Source organism: Bidens hawaiensis, unplaced genomic scaffold (assembly GCF_021521415.1).
Source record: "Bidens hawaiensis isolate Kalapana, Puna unplaced genomic scaffold, B.hawaiensis_p1.1 tig00039097_1, whole genome shotgun sequence".
Taxonomy (NCBI): domain Eukaryota; kingdom Viridiplantae; phylum Streptophyta; class Magnoliopsida; order Asterales; family Asteraceae; genus Bidens; species Bidens hawaiensis.
The window spans coordinates 95,349-117,258 of record NW_027496878.1 but is presented as its reverse complement, the minus strand read 5'-3'; the positions used below and the strand labels follow the sequence as shown (position 1 = coordinate 117,258).

Below are 21,910 nucleotides of genomic sequence, written 5' to 3'. Positions count from 1 at the left end.
GCTTTGTGTTTTCCCTCCATCTTGCAATATTAGGTCTAACTCAGGGCGCCAAAATGACCCGCCAAGTGGTGTTTTTGGCTCGATACCAGGGGCAATATTTTAATTAAAAGTGGCAATGAGGGGCGCTAACGTAATTAAAGGTCACATTCTTCTATTAAAATTTACAAGGTATACATTATGTATTTACATAGCAGAATGTATGAAAATAATTACTTTTCTAAAAAATACCCAAATTTGCATTTTCCTTAAAAATGTTTATATTAAAGTTAGGCTTTTACGGTTTTACTCTAAGCAGAGATGACTATAACGAAGTTAGATTTATAAATTTTCTTTAGAATTATTGAAAGAACTTTGACTGTAATAGAAATAGTCAACAAGCCCTTAAACACTGTAGTCGCAAATAGCAATGTAGCATGAAGTACTTTGGATCTTCAAATTTTGATATAATCAATGATTACACAAAGATCTTGGTGCCTCAATTTGGTTCATAGATTGCATAGATCATTAACAAAGTGTTGATACAACAAAAATACCTTTATACATACATGACCAAGATGCATTAGTCGTAAGCAATATATTGCTTAACCTCTCCTTTTAAAACGTATTATACTAAAGCATATTCATGCATCTGTCAGTTGTTTTAATATGTTGCACACCTTCATACGATGACAATAGAGTCTCTTTATACGCACATTAAATTCACAAAAAATGATCTCCTAAAGTCCTAATAACATTTTGTACTTGATACTTTATCATTTGCTCAGATGCTTGAAAACTTCAAGATAAACTCGTAGTTGGTCTCTTTCTTTCCCGTTCGGTTCTCAATAAGGGCGGATCTCTCTTTGGGCCAAAGTGGGTCGCGGTCACGTTTTTCGCTCGAGTATTTTTTTTCGAAAAATAAATATATATATATATATATATATGTATTGAGTCCGGCCCAACCAAATTATTTGAGTCCAACCCATTAATGCTATTTGAGTCAGGGTCAGCCTTGAATTTTTAAAAAAATGAAGTTTGTTTAAAGTCGTAGAATAAGGAATCTTTAACAAAATAAACGTAAATATAAAGAACGACTGAGAAATATAAAAGTCTATAAAACCAAGTCTAGCCCCAAATAAATTGTAAATAAAAAAAACTAAAATTAAGACCAGAATCCAACCATATCATCTGGCCGATGTTCGAACATAACAACAAACGAAGTTTCCATTGTGTGTTATGACTTACTGACTTGTAAGGTTTATCACGGAAGTCAGAACAGAAGCCGAGAAGCAAGCAAGTGAATTGATGAACTCGTTTAGGTGTAAAAATCGATTAATTAATTGACTGGGCACTGCAACTGTCTGTTGAGGCATGAGGTTCGAAACTGACTCATGTGAGAGTGAAATTGATTAATCGAAACAATCAACGATAGAAAGCAGAGACCAAGTTTAGCAATTCGCATTTCACTATTTTGTATTTGTTTCAACTTGGTAGGTTAGGGTTTGAAATTATTGTTTGACTCGAACCGAACCAGGTTGCTGACCTAAAACTTAGAAGTAAGGAAAAAAATTGGGTCTTGTGACTTTCGACCCATTCATACTAGGCATTCTTGAGTTTTTTTTATTTAAGGGTTTGGAAAAGAAAATGTAAGAAAATTTTTCTTTTTTTATTATTGAGTTTTTCCATTAAAAGAAAAGAAAGAGAATAGTAATGTTATGACTCAAAGATCAACAAATATAGTTTTTAAAAGGTTGGGTTTTGCGATTCAAAAAGGGGTAGCGGCGCAGCTTGTTGCCCGTTTGCCTTCTGTTTCGATGTAATACAATTTATTAAAAGAGAATAGAAAGAAAAGTTGTGTTTTTTTCCTTCAAAACTTTCCAGCCAAATATGGCCTGATTCTGAAGGAAATGTTATACTCATGTACAATATTACTAATTTACCATATCTTTTCCTTCTTATCTAACTTAATAATGAGGATATGATTGTAAAGTTACAATTTTTTTTATATGTTTTTCTTTCTATCTAACTAAAGAATATAATTAACACTTTCTTTTCTATTCTTTTATTTTAACTCAAGAATATCTTTTAAATGTATAATTTCTTTTTCTTTCTTCTCCTATTAAATCTTATTATTTCTTTTTCCTTATATTTTAAACCCGGCAATGCAGTATAGATGCTCAAGATCCGTCACTGGTTCTGAAGTATAATCTTCATATACTTTTCGTTCAACTTTTATACTGCTATCTTCAAATGATAGCATTACCTTATTTACCTATGTCGATATTTAACCACTTTTTTTCGTTTGACTGTGTCTTTTTTATGCCTAGTTCTAATAGGGTTTGAAAATGATCAAACTTAGCTTATTTATGAAACAATTAACATCAACATTTAACTAATGAGCATAGAATCAAAGTTTAAAGTTGTCGAAATATAACATAATTCATTGCATACATCTTCATGTATATATGATGTTAGTAGAAAAAGAAAAAATATATACTTAAAAACTCTACAAGATAAATATAATTTTGCAAGTACAAGAGAAAATGTCGATGTGTGGTGATGACCAACATTTATAACTTAAACTAAATATTTCTAAAATAACCGTTAACATGAGACTTATCCACTTAATAGAGATACTTAAACCTTAGTACATCGTTTAAAAAAAGAATACTTATAACTCAAGAATAAGTTATCACCTAACTTTAGTGGCTTAGTACAATACAAGAATGATAAACCCAAAAAGGAAAATTACTAGTAACCTTTAAAAAGCAGCTTTCAATGCCATTCATTGTTTATTAAAATAATATCTATCTATTCTCTCTAATAAAAAGCTACAAGTTTTGTCACTTGTCACTTTCACATTAAACCTCATAATTAGGGATGGCAACGGGTCGGGTTTGGGTCGGTTTTAGGTATTCCCAAACCCATACCCGGTTATAAAAGTCCATCCCAAACCCGTCAGGTAATTACCGGTCGAGTTTCGGGTTTTCCCATCGAGTTTCGGGTTTCCTATCAGGTTTGACAAAATACTCGCCGGGTATACCTGGCTCAAAACCCGTCGAGTTTCTACCGGGGTTTTGACAAAATATAACTAATCGATTACAAAGATGGTTACCGTAAAGGTAAAATATCTCAAGGAATTGACATAAATAAGTTTCGACAAATAATATATTGGAATATAGTATATGTATAATATAATAAGCTATATTAGGTACATTGGGTATATAATCGGGAAAATGGGTCTATGTTATCGGGTAATCGGGTATATTAGAAATCCCAAACCCGTGAAAAATTTCAAAACTATTCCCAAACCCGTCCCAAACCCTAACGGGTTGGGTATTACCCGTCCCATTTATATCGGGTTTCGGGTTTTCCCATCGGGTTCGGTGTCATTGCCATCCCTACTCGTCATTTTTAACAAATTTATAATAGTAAAATAATATTTACCATTCTTAAAATTTATGCTTCAAAATTTATTAATTTAATATTTACTTCCTATTCTTTTTCAAATATTTGATATTTATAAGGAAAATTGGAATTTAATAATCCCAACTTTCTGCTATTGGCCAATAATAATCCCAACTTTATTTATTCCCACCAGTGATCCCAAATTTAAAAAAGTTGGCTCTCAATGGTTCCCCGTTAAAAAAAACCTAACGGCGTTAAGTTTTTTTCTGAATTTCAAACTGATTTATTAGGGCATTTGATCGGAAGGAGGATACGAGTCGATTAGTGTAAAACTTAGCCCGAAATGATGATTCAAATGGCTTGATTAGTGCTTCAAATCGGGTGTTTGAATTTAAAATTAACAAAAATTAAGTTGTTTAGAGTATTGTTTCGAGCTAAGTTTTACATCAATTGGCTCGTATCTTTCTTTTGATTAAAAGCCCTGAAAAATTAGTTTGAAATTCAGAAAAAACTTAACGCCGTTAAGTTTTTTTTAACGGAGGACCAGTGAGAGCCAACTTTTTTAAATTTGGGACTGCTGGTGGGAATAAATAAAGTTGAGATTATTATCGATCAATAACAGAAAGTTGAGATTATTAAAATCCAATTTTCCTATTTATAATAATCTTTTAGTTTAAAATTGTTTTAAAGATTATTGTACAATGATTGTGTATTAATACTGTTTAATAGGTTTATTGTTTCTTGTATATCGATTATTAAATATTGTATTTTCAAAAACTACCCGTATAGTAAGCGGGCCTCAAACTAATATCTTATTCTCTTATCATAACTAAATAGTCTAATAATGAATGAAAAATTATTTTTTTTATATAAACCAAATTTATACTAATAAGCATATAACATTTAAGTTGGTGAGAAATGATTAGTATTTTGAGTTCTTTAACCAAAAAGCAACTTTTACGGGTTAACGCTTAACCCTATTAAGATAGCCTACCAAGTGTAAATTGCTTTTAGTGTACACCAATTAAGGATACCAGGGACACATGAAGAGTTCTTTTTTTTTTTAACCAAAGCAGCCAACTTTTACGGGTTAACACTTAATCCCATTAAGATAACCTACCAAGCATAAATTGCTTTTGATGTACACCTAAACAAGATAACTAAAAAAGGGTACTAGGAGCGCATGAAGTATTTTGAGTTCTTTACCCAAGAAGTCAACTTTTATGAGTTAACACTTAACTCCATTAAGATAACCCACCAAGCGTAAATTGCTTGTGGTATACACCTAAACAAAATAAGGGTATTCCGTTGGTAGGGGTATATGAAGAACTACTCAAAGCACCCAATTTACATCATCTAATCATTGTTTACCAAAGTAACCAAAAGCTTGTCAAATTGGTAGAGGCATATGAAGAATTACTCAAAGCACCCAATTTACATAATCTAATCATTGTTTGCCAAAGTAACCAAAAGTTTGTAAAATTGGTAGGAGTGGTATTCCAGTTATACCAAACTACTCGAATATATTTCAACGAATCGCTCACACGTAATCATTCATTAATCTTTTGGAATTCCGGTTCATGAAATCAATTTCTTTTAAAGATGTTTTTTTGGCCAATTTATTAGGGGCACTTTTTAAGATGAAGTGTGCCCCTATCTTGTCAAAATAGATTTAAAATTTCGCATCAATAAACTTATATCCTTCAAAACAATTAATATAACTATTTACATGTAAATTGACACTAATACGTCAATGTAAAAACATTACATTTTTAGTCAATCTTTTTTGTTTAATTATGGAAGTTATTAAGGTTTTATCATAATTTGTTAAAAAGTTATTATATTTTACCTAAAGACAAACACAATTATATAACAAATACGATGATTCTAAAACATAAAGATTCGTGGCCATTCTTTACTATAATACTAGATTACATCCCGTGTTACACACGGACGGAAAATATATAAAATTTTATATGTGTGTGCGCGCGCACGCGTGTGTTGCATATAATTTAACGAATTGTAAGCGTAAGGTAATCTAGCATTATTATTGTTATAAGGTATCGCATTGTTATTTTAATTAAAAGAATCCAACATATAAAGACACATAGAGAAAAACAACAATTTAACACATAATTCTAAGTTATGTCACATATTTGTAACTTACACCATGAAACAAAAAAGACATATTAGTTAAAACTTCATCATCTACTAAAGTCATATGTTGTAAACTATGAAACGTAAACATATAGATGTTATAACATAAGTTGTGTTATAAAAACTATTTTTATTGAAATTATCAACATAAAAAAAATACTAAAAATATGAATAAAATAATGAGATGTAATTATAATTTTTATTTAACCGCGCGTTTAATAGAGCAACAATATAATCGAAATCTCGTGACTTAAACCACCATTTCAATCAAAATATCCAATCCAAACATTCATAAATAATTTCCCAAAATCCAAAACAATAAAATAATAAAGTCAAAATTTAAAAAAATAACAATGAAAACAATTAATTGTCTTTATTACTCAATAAATAATGATTATAACAATTTATTTTGAAACTTTCTTCAACTTATGAGTTAATGTTTAAAATTAATGTTCAAATTAACCCGTGAAAATTATATAAATGAAAAATTGATGAGTTGGAAGTCTTTGTGGACATGCTAGTTGAATGCCATGTAAAAACCTTGTATTGCTTTAATAGTATAGTAAGATTTATTATCAAACAGTTTCCTTTTACTCAAAACTTTTTTACATAATATTCACATTCTTTGTGTTTTACATTCATTAAATATTTCAAACTTTTATAAAAAACAATTTAATATCTTGTCATATCACATTCAATATACTATTAAATATATCATTAAGGTATTTCTATTATACGATTATTACATATTGCCTCGGAATCACAGCGGTTAGGCTTTTACAAACTCTCATCATATAATTAAAATAAAACATACAAATACATCATACGATTCTAGTGAGGATAATGAGATGTGTTATTACCGTTTTTTTTAACAGTTAATTTTTTTTCTCTTTATTTACAGTTTACTCCAAATATTATAGCATTCCCAGTTCATTCTTCATATTCATCTCTATAATTACACTAAAAACACTATATTTTCTCTCTCATTTTCAATTAAATAATATATTTTTATACTTTTATCATTATTTTTTCTCTCTCCTTCACTCACAACTACTTTAAAAAACATTATAAAGTTATAAAGGTGAACAGTATGTTTCTCCAAATTTAACCATGAACATTAACATTTTCTCTCTCCTCATTTCACAACCATTTTTAATCATCTCTAAAATATGAAGAACTCTCTCATATAATTTGAAGAACCCGCTAGGAATGCTCTTACCTCCATTAACCAGGCTGTAACACCCAAAAGCATTTTCCTGTTACCATTATATAAAAAAGCCTAAATGGCGTTTAGATGTGATACAAGTGGATGAACTACGAGTGAAAATATACAGTCAACTGATTAAAAACCAATCTAATTTTATGTATGTATCTATAAAAAGTAGTATTTTGATTTTAAATATAGTATCTTTAATTTAAATATAAACAAAAGAGGATAATAAAATCAGAAGCTGGGGAGTAGAAGACGGATTTAGCCTCGGCGGTGACACCAACCAAAATACGTTTGACATACGGATACAGGGCACAACCCGATAACCCGAATCCACCAATAAAAGGAACGAAACCCAAAGAAAGAATTTGCCATTCAACATATTAGAAAAAAAAAAATAAATTAAGTTTTTGGTCTCCAACTCTCACTCTCAAATCACAGAACCGAAGAAGATTTGATTCATCATCTTATTTCTTCATCTTCAGCTCTGTATTCATTCTCCTCATCCTCTTTGCTCAATCGATCTATGTAATTAATTACCAACTCTCCTCTCTTCATTCCAATTAGGTTACAAACACTCGTTACGTCCCGATCCACCGGCTCACTCGCCTCAATTCATCTCGGTTTCGGATCCTAGGGTTTGAATTCGGTCGATGCGTCTTCTGTCTGTTTATGCATACGCATACGCATACGCCGTTGTCTTTGATATTATTATTTTGAAACCCTACATTTATGTGGAATTGGATACTGATTAGGTTTTTTTGTTGCTGCAGAGTGGGGGATATTTGCGGTTGAAGAATGAGCATCGAGAGCCCCGGGAAAGGGGTGGATAAAAGCTAGGGTTTTGCTTTTGCGAGAAGGTAGTTCCATGGGCGATGGAGGTGTTGCATGCGTCCCTTCGCTGCGATTCGACTCATTTTGCGGCGCTAATGACTTTAATATCAAACAAGACAACGTGAACAAGATGAAGCAGGTAAGAAGAAGAAGAAGAAGAGACAAGTTGTCCGGAGAACAACCGTGTGAAGATATTAATAATAACAATAATAATAGTAGAAGTAGTAGTTTCAGTAGTGGTAGTGGTTGTGAAGAGTTTTCAGTAGAAGTTGGCAACAATGGGCATAATAAGGAGGAAGTGGAAGAAGGTGAATTGGGTTCTTTGGAGAATGGGGAGTTTGTTCCCGAAAAACCGAGGAGGTTCGAACTCAAGAGTGAGATTGAGAAGGGGGAGTGGCAAAAAGCCGACCTTGAAAAGGGAGAGTTTGCACCTGGTAAGTGGCGGAAAAGGGATTATTATAACCAAAGGAAAGAATATGAGAATTATGATTTTTGGTCAACGAAAGGAGGTAAAGATGACGCGGAGAAAGGTGAGCACATCACGGACCGATGGCAGAAAGATGATTATGATGACGACGAAGATGATGACGACGATGATTATAACTACAAAGTGAGGCAACATGAAGCTGCCAAAAAAAGATGGAAAGCGGGGCGCGGTAGAGGCAAGTTTTCTGGTGAAAAGGAGTATAACAGAAATGGGAAACAGTATAGTACCAAAAAACCTGCAAGGTGGGAAAATAATAGCGGAGAAAAGACCCCAAGAATCGGTTCAAAAATAGTGGATGAAGAAGGTGAGTTAAATAATGAATACAGCAATGGTGGTAAAAATCATGGAAGAGATTTCTCGTTAGGGAACCGTTTGAAACGACACAATGTTTATACGGATAGCAGTGACAGGAAACACCATGGTGAGTTTAATGACTATGCTCCCTATAAAAGCAGAAGAATTTCTGATGACGGAAGCCGAACTGGATCTGCTTACAATGCAGAACATTCTTATAAAAATTCTCTGTCTACTCGGAATGTTCCATCAGAAAGGTACTCATCTAGAAACTGTGAATCTCCACTGTCTTCTAGACCAGCCTATGACAGGCATAATAATAGTCCACGTCATTCGGAGCGGTCCCCACGTGACCGGGCCCGTCAGTATGATCATTATGACAACAGGAGCCCGGTTCGCCGTGACAGGTCACCATATGGTCGTAATCGTTCTTATGATTATAGAAACCGAAGCCCAAGTTATTCAGAGAGATCGCCACGTGAGCAAACTCGGGTGCATGATCGCAGAGAGCGAACTCCAAATTTAACAGAATCTTCTCCACATAATCGTGGTAGGTCCGGCAATTACCGGGAAACAGGTCGAAAAACTGGCTCAAGTGAAAAACGGAAGGGTCATTATGAGTCTAGGAGCCAAGAAGAGAAAGTGAATTCAAAGGATACACAAATCTTGGCTAAAGATTCTGAAACAAGAACCAATCTTGATGCTTGTGATGGATCTGGTGAAAAAAGTGTTCAAAAAGAAGACGTAAAGCAAGCACAGCAGGTCAATGGAGCTGCTGAAGAACTGCCTTCAATGGAAGAAGACATGGATATATGTGATACCCCGCCACATGTTCCCGAGGCAGAAACATCGGTTTCAGTCAGTGGAAAATGGTTTTACTTGGACCATCGTGGTGTGGAACAGGGTCCATCAAGATTATGTGATCTGAAGATTCTTGTGGAAAAAGGTTTTCTTGTTTCTGACCATTTGGTCAAACATCTGGATAGTCAAAGATGGGTGACTGTTGAAAATGCAGTTTCTCCTGTAGTGGCAACTAGTTTTGCTTCCTGTTTTCTTGACACTGTTACTGAGCTGGTTAGCCCCCCTGAAGCTCCTGGAAATTTGTTAGTAGATGTGGGTGAGTTGGCTTCAACTAGTAACCAGTTAGGTGAAGAGGGGTTGGTTGTTTCTGCAGAAACAAATAAAGATTCAAATTCTCAAGATCTTCAAATTGATGACAGAGTTGAAGCGCTTTTCGATGGCTTCTCCAGTGTTCCAGGGAAAGAACTTGAGACCATTGCTGGTAATTGCTTTTCTTTTTTTCATGTACCCTCTTACAGTTTCTTCAACTTTTTTGTTATCTAGTGATTATGCTTTTCTGCACCTTCTTTTCCTACACTTTTCTTCATCTAACACTGCTTTTGTACCATTTTGAATTTAATATCTTGCAGAGGTGCTGCAAATGACATTCATTCACGGTGAGCTGCAGACATGGGGATACTCTGAAGGTACTGTTTATATCAGATGCTTCATTTCTTTATATCATTTGTTGTAACGGGAGCTTTTTTCACATGATATATATTTTACGTTATCAGTTTATTCATTACTCTCTTAACACCGCAAAGAGAATACAAGTTTCACGGGCTACATAGTTTAATAACAACCTTTTGCAAGTGTTAAAATTCTTTCAAATAATAACCTTTTGTAAGTGTTAAAATTCTTTAAAATAGAACTTCTGCACGGTATTCTCTTAATAACAACGTCACTAATATCTTTTAATGATTGCTAACATGCTTATATGCAATTTTTGGACAACGAATGGTTTTAAAAAAGGAAACATTGCATTTCTTTGAGAACCAAAAATAGAACTAATGATGTAAAATAAATATCATGCGGCGTACCCTAGAGGTGTAAACCACGTCAATTTTATGCGTGCAATTAGTTCTATTATAGTATTATGACATGATTATTAATAAAAGTCTTGCATGACGTATACACAGATTTCTTACTTCATCAATGTGAGGTTGGAGGTGATGACAGTCTAAAAACTGGTGAGGACACATCTAGTCTCCCTGAGTTTCCATATAAAGATGTTGCAGATAAACTGCCAGCTGGGCCTGCACATTCTGACAAGGATTATGCATATGAATTTGGAGATACTTCTGATTGGTTTTCTGGTCAGTGGTCGTGCAAAGGTGGTGACTGGAAGAGGACCGATGAGGCTGCTCAAGATAGATTTCTGAAAAAGAAGTTTGTTCTTAATGACGGTTATGCCCTCTGTCAGATGCCGAAATCCGGTCATGAAGATCCACGTAGGCATAAAAAAGATGAGCTTTATCATTCTTCTCATGGTAGAAGGCTTGATCTTCCATCATGGGCTTTCAACCCGTCTGATGAGTTGACCGACTATAGGTCAAGTCAAACAAAAATGTTGGGTACTAGGGGAGTAAAAGGATTGATGCTACCAGTTGTCAGAATTAACACATGTGTGGTTAAGGACCATGGTTCGTTTGTATCTGAACCACGTGCCAAACCAAGAGGGAAAGAAAGATATTCTTCAAGGTCTAGTCACCGTTACAGTACGACCGTTGATTCAAAAAGATCATCAGAAGAAAGTGTTTCTAGAAGGAAAAGTAGTCATGAACATGGCCATCATCATCATCATGTGTCATGGAAAAGCATCATGCCAGTTAGTATTCCAAAAGATCATCTTTCCAATAAAGATGATTTGCAATTACATCTTGGTGACTGGTATTATTGTGATGGTGCTGGTCATGAAAGGGGGCCGTTTTCATACTCTGAACTCCAAGTCTTGGCTGATCAAGGTGTAATCCAAAAGTATAGTAGTGTTTTCAGGAAGTATGATAAACTGTGGGTCCCGGTTAGCGAAGGAAAGAGGAAGGTTGATAATGAAAAATCTAGTGATACATCTGGACTGTTCTTGGAAACTGAAAGTGGGACTTCTAGTTCATTTCACAATGTGCATCCTCAGTTTGTTGGTTACACTCGAGGTAAGCTTCATGAATTGATCATGAAGTCGTACAAGAGTCGTGAGTTTTCTGCAGCCATAAATGAGGTTTTGGACCCATGGATTAACCTGAGACAGCCCAGGAAAGAAATAGAGAAAAACATATATAAACCAGCAATGGTTGACAAGTTCACAAGATCAGGTATTAAGTCTTTCAAATCTCTGTTTTGTCTTCTTTTTTCTTTTTGTCACATAGATTTCAACTTGTTCTTCATGAAACTTGGGTTTGATTTATACTTCTTAAAGGCCAAATAGGCATTTTTATTTTACTTAAAATGAAACATGCAATTACGCAAACCAGTTCAAGTCAAATGCTTTGAGTCTTTATATGGATTTATATTAAGCAAATTGGATATTATTTTATTAGTATTTTTGCATAATCATACTTGAAATATTCATTATTCGGAAAAAGTTAGAAAGCTTAAGGGTCAACTGTCAACTGTCAACCCAACTCCACCCAAACTGTCAACCCGTACTAAAGTTACTTGTTTGACCTTAATCCATTTTGGCCCTTTATTCAATCCTTCCAAATCTGTAGTATAGTGTATTCTTTTGTTATATTTTCTTCTTCTCTGTTTTTTTTAAAGATTTGCTAAAAAGAAATTCAATTTATGATGCTGTCACAGATCAAGCTAACAAAAGAGCTCGCATAGTGGGTGATGGAATTGATGAAGATTATGAATCAGATGTGTTCAACTTGGAAAAAGACATACCATTTGAAGATTTGTGCGGTGATGCTACTTTCTGCAGTGAAAATAGTGAAAATTCTATTTTGGACAATGATAATTGGGGTCTGCTAGATGGACAAGTGTTGGCACGAGTCTTTCATTTTCTGAAATCTGATATAAAATCCCTTGTTTATGCCAATTCAACGTGTAAACACTGGAGATCTGTAGTAAACTTTTACAAAGGCATCTCTAAACAAGCTGACTTTTCTTGGGTGCCAAATTGCACCGACTCTATGATCCAAAACATAATGGTCAGTTCATCTTTTCTTTTTCTTTGTGGTAAAAGATAATGATCCAAAAAAATACTTATTGACGCTTAACATTATTTTCTTTTGTTGCAGAATGGTTATAATAAAGAGAAAATAACAACCTTGGTTCTACATGGTTGCTCAAAAATAACTCCTATCATGCTTGAAGAAATTTTGGGATTACTTCCTTGTTTATCATCTGTAGATATTAGAGGCTGTAGCCAGTTTGAGGACCTGGCCTGTAAGTTTCCAAATATTAAATGGGTCAAGACCCGGACTTTACATCCAATGACTGAAAGAAGTTACACTAATAGTCATGTGGAGGATTCTAGTGGGCTTAGAGATTACTTTGAAAGTCTGGATAAGCGAGATGCTTCAAATCAATTATTCAGAAGAAGCTTATACAAACGTTCAAAAGCTTTTGATGCCAGAAAATCATCATCAATGCTATCTAGAGATGCCCAACTGAGGCGTTTGGCAATGAAGAAAACTGAAAATGGATACAAGAGGATGAAAGAGTTTTTAGCTCTCGGTCTCAAGGACATCATGAGGGAGAATACATTTGACTTTTTCATCCCAAAAGTATCACATCACATCCTTTAATATTTTTTTGATACCTGTTTATTAATAGTTTGAGATTACTAATATCTGATTTCTTTTTGATGCATAGATTGCTGAAATCGAGAGTAAAATAAGAAATGGTTATTATGCTGGTCGGGGTCTGGGATCTGTGAAAGATGATATTAGAAGAATGTGTAGGGAAGCAATCAAGTAAGTTCACTTGTTATTTGTTCTTGTTTTCTATTTTTATATTCTTTTTAACTTTTTTATTCACTATTCGGTAATTTTTGTTACTTCAGAGTGAAAAATAAGGGGGATGCCAAAGGTATGAATCACATAATTAATTTGTTTATCCGGCTCGCAACGAGTTTAGAAGATCGTTCAAAATTTTCAATCGAGAAAGATGCGTTGATGAAGAGCTGGAAAGATGATTCGCCTCCAGGGTTCTCTTCTGCTTCAAAGTCAAAGAAAGTCAACAGAGAGAGAAAATACACTGGCAGAAGTAGCGGGTCGTTTTTTAATGGCAGCACTGATTATGGGCATTATACGTCTGATCGCGAAATTAGAAGGCGCTTATCTAAACTGAACAAAAAAGCTATGGATTCTGAAAGTGATACGTCTGATGACCGTTCAATATCCTCAGAAGCAACAGAAACCGACAGTGAAAGTAGTACATCGGATTCAGATAGTGACATGGATACACGGTCAACAAGTGGGCCCGCGGAATCAAGATCTGGGGATGGTTATGTTAGTGCAGATGACGGGTTTGATTCCTTGGTTGATGACCGGGAATGGGGGGCCCGCATGACAAAAGCTAGCCTTGTCCCGCCTGTCACCAGAAAATACGAAGTAATCGACCACTATGTTATCGTAACCGATCATGAAAACGTGCAAAGAAAGATGCGAGTTACTTTACCTGAAGATTATTCTGAGAAACTTGTTTCCCAAAAGAATGGAACTGAGGAATCTGACATTCCTGAAGTTAAAGATTATAAACCAAGGAAGCAACTTGATGATGAGGTGATAGAACAAGAAGTTTATGGGATAGATCCATACACACACAATCTTTTATTAGATTCGATGCCTGAAGAATCTGATTGGCAACTTGTGGATAAACATGTGTTTATTGAAGATGTGCTTCTTAGAACCTTGAATAAGCAAGTCAGAGCTTTTACAGGAACTGGTAATACTCCTATGAAGTATTCATTAAAGCTCGTTATTGAGGAGATACTAAAAAGTGCCAACGAAGATCATGATATACGCACATCTGAACTCTGTCAATATATGCTTAAGGCTATGAGCAACCGCCCTGATGACAATTATGTTGCGTATAGAAAGGTATACCTTCTTTACAGTGTTCTTCAAATTTCTTTATTGTCTTTCTTGAAATTTTATTTAATCTTTCTTATTTCCAGGGTCTTGGTGTTGTTTGTAACAAAGAAGCGGGCTTTAGTGAGGATGATTTTGTTGTGGAGTTTTTAGGAGAGGTAAGGATACCACATGTTCTACCATGCATTCTTGAAATCTGATGTTTATAAAGTATTGTGCCTTATCTTTCCAAGAATTAAAGTTATGTGTCTAAATACGGGTCACAAATTTTTTTAGGTTTATCCTGCTTGGAGATGGTTTGAAAAGCAAGATGGTATTCGTGCTCTGCAAAAAGACAGTAAAGAACCGGCACCCGAGTTCTATAATATCTATCTTGAGAGGCCAAAGGTATTATTCTAACTCATCAAAATAATTTATTTACAAGTTTTGCGGTTCTTTGTTTTTGAATTTTTTTTATCGTGTTCTCTATTGTGGTTGTTAGGGGGACGGTGATGGTTATGACTTGGTGGTGGTTGATGCAATGCATAAAGCCAACTATGCTAGTCGAATTTGTCATTCATGTAGACCAAATTGTGAAGCAAAGTAAGTTTATACATGTTTCAACATAGATGACTCTTCTAAGCTATATGCTATATGAATCTTGATACTGAAAGTACATGATTTGACTATAAAAGTCAAAAGCAAGTACATAATACTCATTTTTCTCCCTGGTTTGTGTTGATGTCAGGGTAACTGCTGTTGACGGTCAATATCAAATAGGCATATATAGTGTGCGTCCTATCGTATATGGAGAAGAAGTTACTTTCGATTATAATTCTGTTACAGAGGTAAGTTTTCAATTACATTTCAATTGTTAAAAATATATAGGCATGCCAAGTTGATGAGGTTCACGTGTTTTTTTTTTGTATATTTATGCAGAGTAAGGAAGAATATGAGGCGTCTGTATGCTTATGTGGCAGTCAAGTTTGCAGAGGGAGCTTTTTGAATCTGACTGGTGAAGGGGCTTTCCAGAAAGTAAGATTTGTGAATCACTGTTTACAATTTTTCATTTCTCACGTAACTTCTTGTCTAATTTCATGATTTTTTGTTTCTCCCAGGTACTTAAAGATTGCCATGGAATCCTAAACCGGCATCAGTTGATGCTAGAGGCTTGCAAATTGAATTCTGTATCAGAAGAAGATTATATTGAATTAAGTAAAGCAGGCCTTGGTAGTTGTTTGCTTAGCGGGTTACCTGATTGGCTCATTGCATACACTGCTCGTTTGGTATCATCTCTCTCTCTCTCTCTCTCTCTCTCGTGCGCGCGCGCACACACACAGAGTCAGTCAACTTATTGGGAAGCTTATAACAGTTTTTTTATTATATTGTAGGTAAGATTCATCCATTTTGAAAGAACAAAGCTTCCAGAGGTGATTCTAGCTCATAATCTGGAAGAAAAGAGGAAATACTTCACAGATATATGCATGGACACCGAGAGAAACGAAGCCGAGATTCAGGCCGAGGGTGTTTTCAATCAAAGGATTCAGAATTTGGCTCTTACCCTCGACAAGGTATCTTTTCTTTCACTTCACTCGTGACTTGATATTTCTTTCTTTGTAAACTATAATTTTCATTCTGTGTATAGGTGAGATACGTGATGAAAAGCATGTTTGGAGATCCAAAACGAGCCCCACCATTATTAGAGAGACTAACTTCAAAAGAAGTCGTTTCTCACATCTGGAAAGGTGAAGGATCTTTTGTTGAGGAACTTATTCAGTGCATTGCACCTCATTTGGAAGACGGACACCTGAGTGAAATAAGGGCCAGCATTCGGACCCACGACCCATCTTCTTCCGTTGACATCCTGGCAGCTCTTCGGAAATCATTGATATGGTAAGCATTGAATCCTGTGAAATTCCATCTTTTCTGATGCGTTGGGGTCAAAATGGGTTGGTTTGACCGTGTTGACCCACCAACATTTTTATTAACCTGTATCTGCTTTCTAGGTTGCGAGATGAGGTGCGGAACCTTCCTTGCTCGCCAAAATGTAGACATGATGCTGCTGCGGATTTGATACACATTTACGCGCACACAAAGTTCTTTTTCAGAGTGCGGGTGGGTTTTTACTTTTTTTCTCAAAGTTTGACTTTTATTGTTACTTTATATTCTCATCTTGTTTGTAAACCATGTTGTAGGAGTATGGGGAAGTAACGTCCCCGCCTGTTTACATTAGTCCTCTAGACTTGGGCCCCAAGTCAGCGGGAAAAATGGGGCCTGGATTGCATGAATACCGCAAGACGTATGGCAAGAACTATTGTTTAGGGCAGCTGATATTTTGGCACAATCAAGCTTATGCAGAGCCTGATGCTAACCTTATCAAAGCAACCAGAGGCTGTCTATCGTTACCGGATATCGGATCGTTTTATTCCAAGATCCAGAAGCCGTCACCACAACGCGTCTATGGCCCACGAACCGTAAAATCCATGATTTCTAGGATGGTCAGTTCTCTCTCTATCTCTTAAGGGGTTTGGATCAAAATGGGTGGGGTTGATTTGCTAATGAACGTACACGAACAGGACATGCTCCTATTCGTTCATTGATCGGACATGAACAATTAAACCAGAATTCGTGTGTTTGTGTACGTGTTGGTGTTGGTTGTTAATAGTATGAACGAAGAGTTGATGAGCATGCACAAATATAGATGAAGAAACATAATGTAGTGAACACTAATTAAAATTAAATGTGAACCTGAAGCCGCGGGCTTCAAATTATACAACTAGAGAATGTAAATGAACATAAACAAACGGACATAAATGAATGAATGAGACGTGTTCATGTTCGTTTGTTTAACTCAGATGAAAACGGGCCGGGTTAACTTAACACGTTCTTGAATCATGTCATGCAGGAGAAGCAACCACAAAAGGCATGGCCGAAGGACAAAATATGGTCATACAAGAGCTCTCCAAAGGTTTTTGGGAGTCCGATGTTAGATGGATTGTTATGCAAGGCTCCTTTAGATAAAGATTTGGTGCACTGGTTGAAGCACAGACCACCTAAATTCCAGGCCATGTGGGACCGATAACGAGGACCTAACAACCGACTAGATGTAGCCCGACTCGACCCAAACCGACATGGCCACCAGCATAGCGATACCATTCTTGTGTACAGTCAGTCGTCTCTTTGTAGGTCTTGTAATTTGTAATTCATTATTGGTAGGTGGAGAAGTATAAGTAAAATTTTCTTTTTTTTTTATATGAGAAGTGAAAGAAGGAAATATGAAGATGAATCAGATGATGATAATGTTTGGCTTTGTTGTCTTCTTTCTTTTTGACTTTAGTGCCATGTTTGTGTTTGGGCTCATAATTTTGTAGGCCTTTTCTCTTTCTTGTATCTTCACTATTTGCTTACATGGTTTTGGACATGGGATAATGGTCTGTGGGAGTTAACTTACATTAGCAAAATATGTGTGTAGGATGGTGTCATGTTAATTAAAGTTTGCTAAATGTATTTGAATATTGCACTTCAGTCTTTGAATTACTTTATCCGGATCATTGGTAGGGTATCTTGTGTTTTTGTTATTTCATTTAGCGTAGTTTACCCCTAGGGACAGTGTTGTTTACAAACTGAGCCAATCCAGAGTTAGCTCCACGTGAAATACTCAACTCAGTTGTTTGTGGTGGTGGGGGAAAATTGTAGTTGTCATAAAATGTCGTTTTAAGGTCTATCTAGGACACAAAAGACCAAATAGTGTTTTGGTTTGTTTATTTGGTTAGTGTTGGTGTGCTTATGAAATTCTTCAAGCTTTGTACTAAACGAGTCAAAAGAGTTGAAGTGACGGGCCAAAGAGTTAAAAGTAACCGGCCAAGCGGTCTACACACAAATATTAGAGTATAACTGAGGATTGATGAATTTCAATGGCTTTGAAATGCTAATTAGAGTATGTGATAGACCTGTTGAGTTGGTTAATCTCTAATTAGCTTTGAAATGCTAATTAGAGTATGGCTTCTCATTGTTCCACCAAGTAAGGGCTCTTAATTTGAAGACACTCTAAGCATAAGTAGTTTACTTATCCTCGGGACATTGGCAATGGAGACGCTCCCCATGTGTTCAAACCATTGAAGGAGAACTGTAGCATCATTCTCTCCAACAAATTTGGGCGGATTAGCAAAGGTGAATTGCTTATAGGAACAAGCAACAAGGTTTGCGGTTGCGGTGGCGGCATTAATGGTTTGCATCTAGATCATGAGTTCGGGGATCATTGTAGCCATCTCTTTGGCAAAGTAGGATGCCATCTTGGAATTTTTCTTGTTTCTAGCATTGTGGACGTATCGACTGGAAGACATTCTATGAGGACAAAATATAAAATTTTATGAGATGAGGAAATTCTTGAGGTTGTTATTAAATAAATTAAATAAAATAATCAAGTTTGGTCATTATTTTGAGGTTATGGTTGTGGTTGTGATTGAGGTTGAGATTGGAAAATTTATAACATTCTTAAATAAAATATGATAAAAGTTTTAAAATTTATAATTTAATCTGATAATTGAAACATCCACGAACCACCGTGGATTTCATGTATTAATCCACAAGTAAAATTAAAAATAATTGAAAATAAAAAATGATTGAACTTTTCATGAACTACCATGTTTATCCAATAAAACAACCGAAATTCAAAATAAAATCAAGATTTGGGTGTTGAGTTATCCATGAACCACTATGGATCTCGAACAAAACAATCAAAAATTGAGATGAGGGGGTTGAAATGAACAATTGATGTATTCTTGGAAGCACCCTATCTTCACTCATTCATTCAAAAATGGGAAAACCAAGTTTAGCCGCGTATCACCATGAATTCGGTTATAAATGAGGAAATATAGTTATATTTATTCAAGATAACCTCTAGACTACTTAATGCTTGGGAGTATGTAACACATTTTCTCGTTGGTCTATAAGTTCAAATACAACATTCGGAGTTAAACCCCTAGTAAAGGAATTGTATCTTTCCTTTGATTCTCGGAATTGTTTTTCCAAGGTCTGAATCATAGTATTCTTCCCCCTTCCAGTTACTACAAAACCCATCACACCTTCCCATACTTTAAGGAAGAATGGAAAAAAAATCAAGGGAATTGTTAAGGAATTTCTCAAAAATAAATAATCACTAGGATTTTAAAAAACAATTTTGAGAATGAGGCATAGCCTTGGAGTAATGTGTGTGTGTACATCAATTATATAATAATAAATAATTAATTAACAAGCTACGAGCAATCACATATAAACAATTAGGGCAATCACATAAGCACATATGGGGCCCTAAGCATGCTACTAGGTCATTATGTCTAACAACCTATCCTATAGCCTTCGGCTCTGATACCAATATATCACACCCCAACTTATGACGGAATATGCCAGGACGCAACTGATTTCACAGTAGCTCACAAGACACTATTAAAAATAATGATAATAACTAATTAATTTATTTCATAAATCGAAGTATATCACAATACAAACAAAAGAATCAATACATCATACAAATTAGCTTTTCATTTAATAACTTATAGTAAAACTAAATGTCTTCTCAACATTGAATTCTTCAACTAGCAAACCTATAATACACGGAAAAATAGAGTTTGATCAACATAAAGTTGAGTGAGCAATACACAAGTTTAGATGTATTATTATATCGCAAAACAAACAATGCATATGTGAATATAAAGCATTACAACATTGATGATATATAACAATTACCAAATAAAATAGATGTGGACCCTTTCGGTCTAACACAAAGCCAGCTTACCAGGGTAAGGTATGCATACTCGATGAGGATGAGGTGGCTCAATCGCCAAACAATAAAAATAAACACATAAACATATAGCATGTCATCGATGAGCAATTAATCAATATACACATAATCTCGAATTTTGGTTGATAGGGTATAGATGTAAATGAATAAACTTTTGATAAATATGGCACGCGTGTTACCCCCAAAAATAAAATATGAAAAAGGGGTGTGAATTACTCACCTTTATTATTTATGCAAGATAATAATAAAATAATGATAAACAAGGAAATTAACGTGCTGACTTATCCGACACAAATGTAACAATTCGGTTATTCGATTTCATGTACCTACATTTCTTTACCCGACCCGATATTGTATTTAGTTAAATTTTCGAATGCAATCCGTATTATTCGAGTATTTGTGTGTATTTTAGTTTATTTTATTATATTTATTGTTAATAACTATTAAGAATGAGCAAAAACACCCCTTATACTAACATTTTACCACTTTTGCTCCCACAACTAAAGTTTAGGGACCAGATTGCAAGTTTTATTAAAAAAAAATCTTTCTTATCCTCCTCCATACCTCACGGCCGACACCACCCAAACCCTTACTTGTTCCTCAATTTTTGATCCGAAAAATCCGAAACTGATTATACCAAATCGTGCATTGATCAAAAACACGTACAACCGATACTTTAATCATAGAAAATGTTTACCAATTGACCAACATTTGAGCCATGGATTTTACACCCTTAATGCACTATATAAACACGATTTTAATTCAATTAAATCCTACCACAACATTCTCTCAACATCATAACACTAAACCGTAATCTAATTGCATCATACCTTGCTGTTAAGACTCGTTTTGATTTCCGAGTTAAGCCGTGAGCCCTAGTTCGTCGTTCTCCCTTAATCCTTTAACGTTTTAGGTAATGATACATGCTTACAGTTCATTTATCATCATCTAACAAAAACCCCAAACCATTTTAACCAACAATAAACAATTAGACCGAATTGATAATCTAGGGTTCATTTTTGCATTTGGGATTCTGTTTTGCTGTTTATTCATATATTTTTCAAACCCATTCCTTTCACAATTATAGCACCATGGCTGGTGCGTGTTGGTTTAAAACATTCAGAACCGGCCATGGCGCGAGCCCTCTGGACGCGGTTTTATTTGGTATTTTTTAAAACTCTTTTTTTTTACTTTTTATTATCATTATTACTTATTGTTAACACTTGATAAGTATAATTGTAACTAAACCGAACTAATGACCTAATAGCATTCTAAACAAGTTCTCTTTTAACTTTTCACACACACATATATATATATATAAAATGTATATTTATATGTATTATATAATATTTCATTTAGTTATTAACAATTAATATTTACGTTATTCATCAAAAATAAATGCAAAATTAATAATAAAAAAATAAATAATAATAATAGTAGTAATATTAACACTAATAATAATAATAATAATAATAATAATAATAAATATAAATATAATGATTTAAACCCTAAAAGACTACAAATTATTTAAACCGATTAATAACCTTAATAATTGAACTAGTAATTCGTTAATCTCAATTTTGCTTAAAACCCCATCAAACCTCAAATACTGAAGTGCGTCGGATAACCCTATAACAATAACCCGCACAACTAAGCTTTAAATATAAAACAAAAATCCTAAAACCACACACAACCGGCAAGTGTATCGATCGCAAGTAGTATAGACCTAGGAAGTCCGAGTATCGAACACGTGGACACGTCAGAACGCTAATGATCACTACTCCTAGACAAGACCTACCTAAGAATAATATTTAATTGATTTTTAATAACTTAACTGGACTAACTAGACTAACTGACGAAAGTTACCTAAAATTGGAAAACTTAACGGG

General features: G+C 34.7%; 1 protein-coding gene across 1 annotated transcript; it reads left to right on the top strand.

The window, feature by feature from the left end:
* The first annotated feature begins 7,613 nt into the window (after positions 1–7,613).
* On the top strand, positions 7,614–17,688 carry LOC143590961 (histone-lysine N-methyltransferase ATXR3-like). Its single transcript, XM_077071297.1, has 18 exons — positions 7,614–9,651; positions 9,800–9,856; positions 10,349–11,518; positions 12,003–12,355; positions 12,446–12,934; positions 13,023–13,123; positions 13,213–14,251; positions 14,329–14,400; positions 14,519–14,629; positions 14,724–14,824; positions 14,970–15,069; positions 15,161–15,256; positions 15,340–15,507; positions 15,613–15,792; positions 15,867–16,114; positions 16,228–16,336; positions 16,417–16,719; positions 17,127–17,688. The coding sequence occupies exons 1-18, from the start codon at positions 7,623–7,625 to the stop codon at positions 17,301–17,303; spliced, it is 6,903 nt and encodes a 2,300-aa protein (XP_076927412.1). The 5' UTR covers positions 7,614–7,622; the 3' UTR covers positions 17,304–17,688.
* The last annotated feature ends 4,222 nt before the right edge of the window (positions 17,689–21,910 follow it).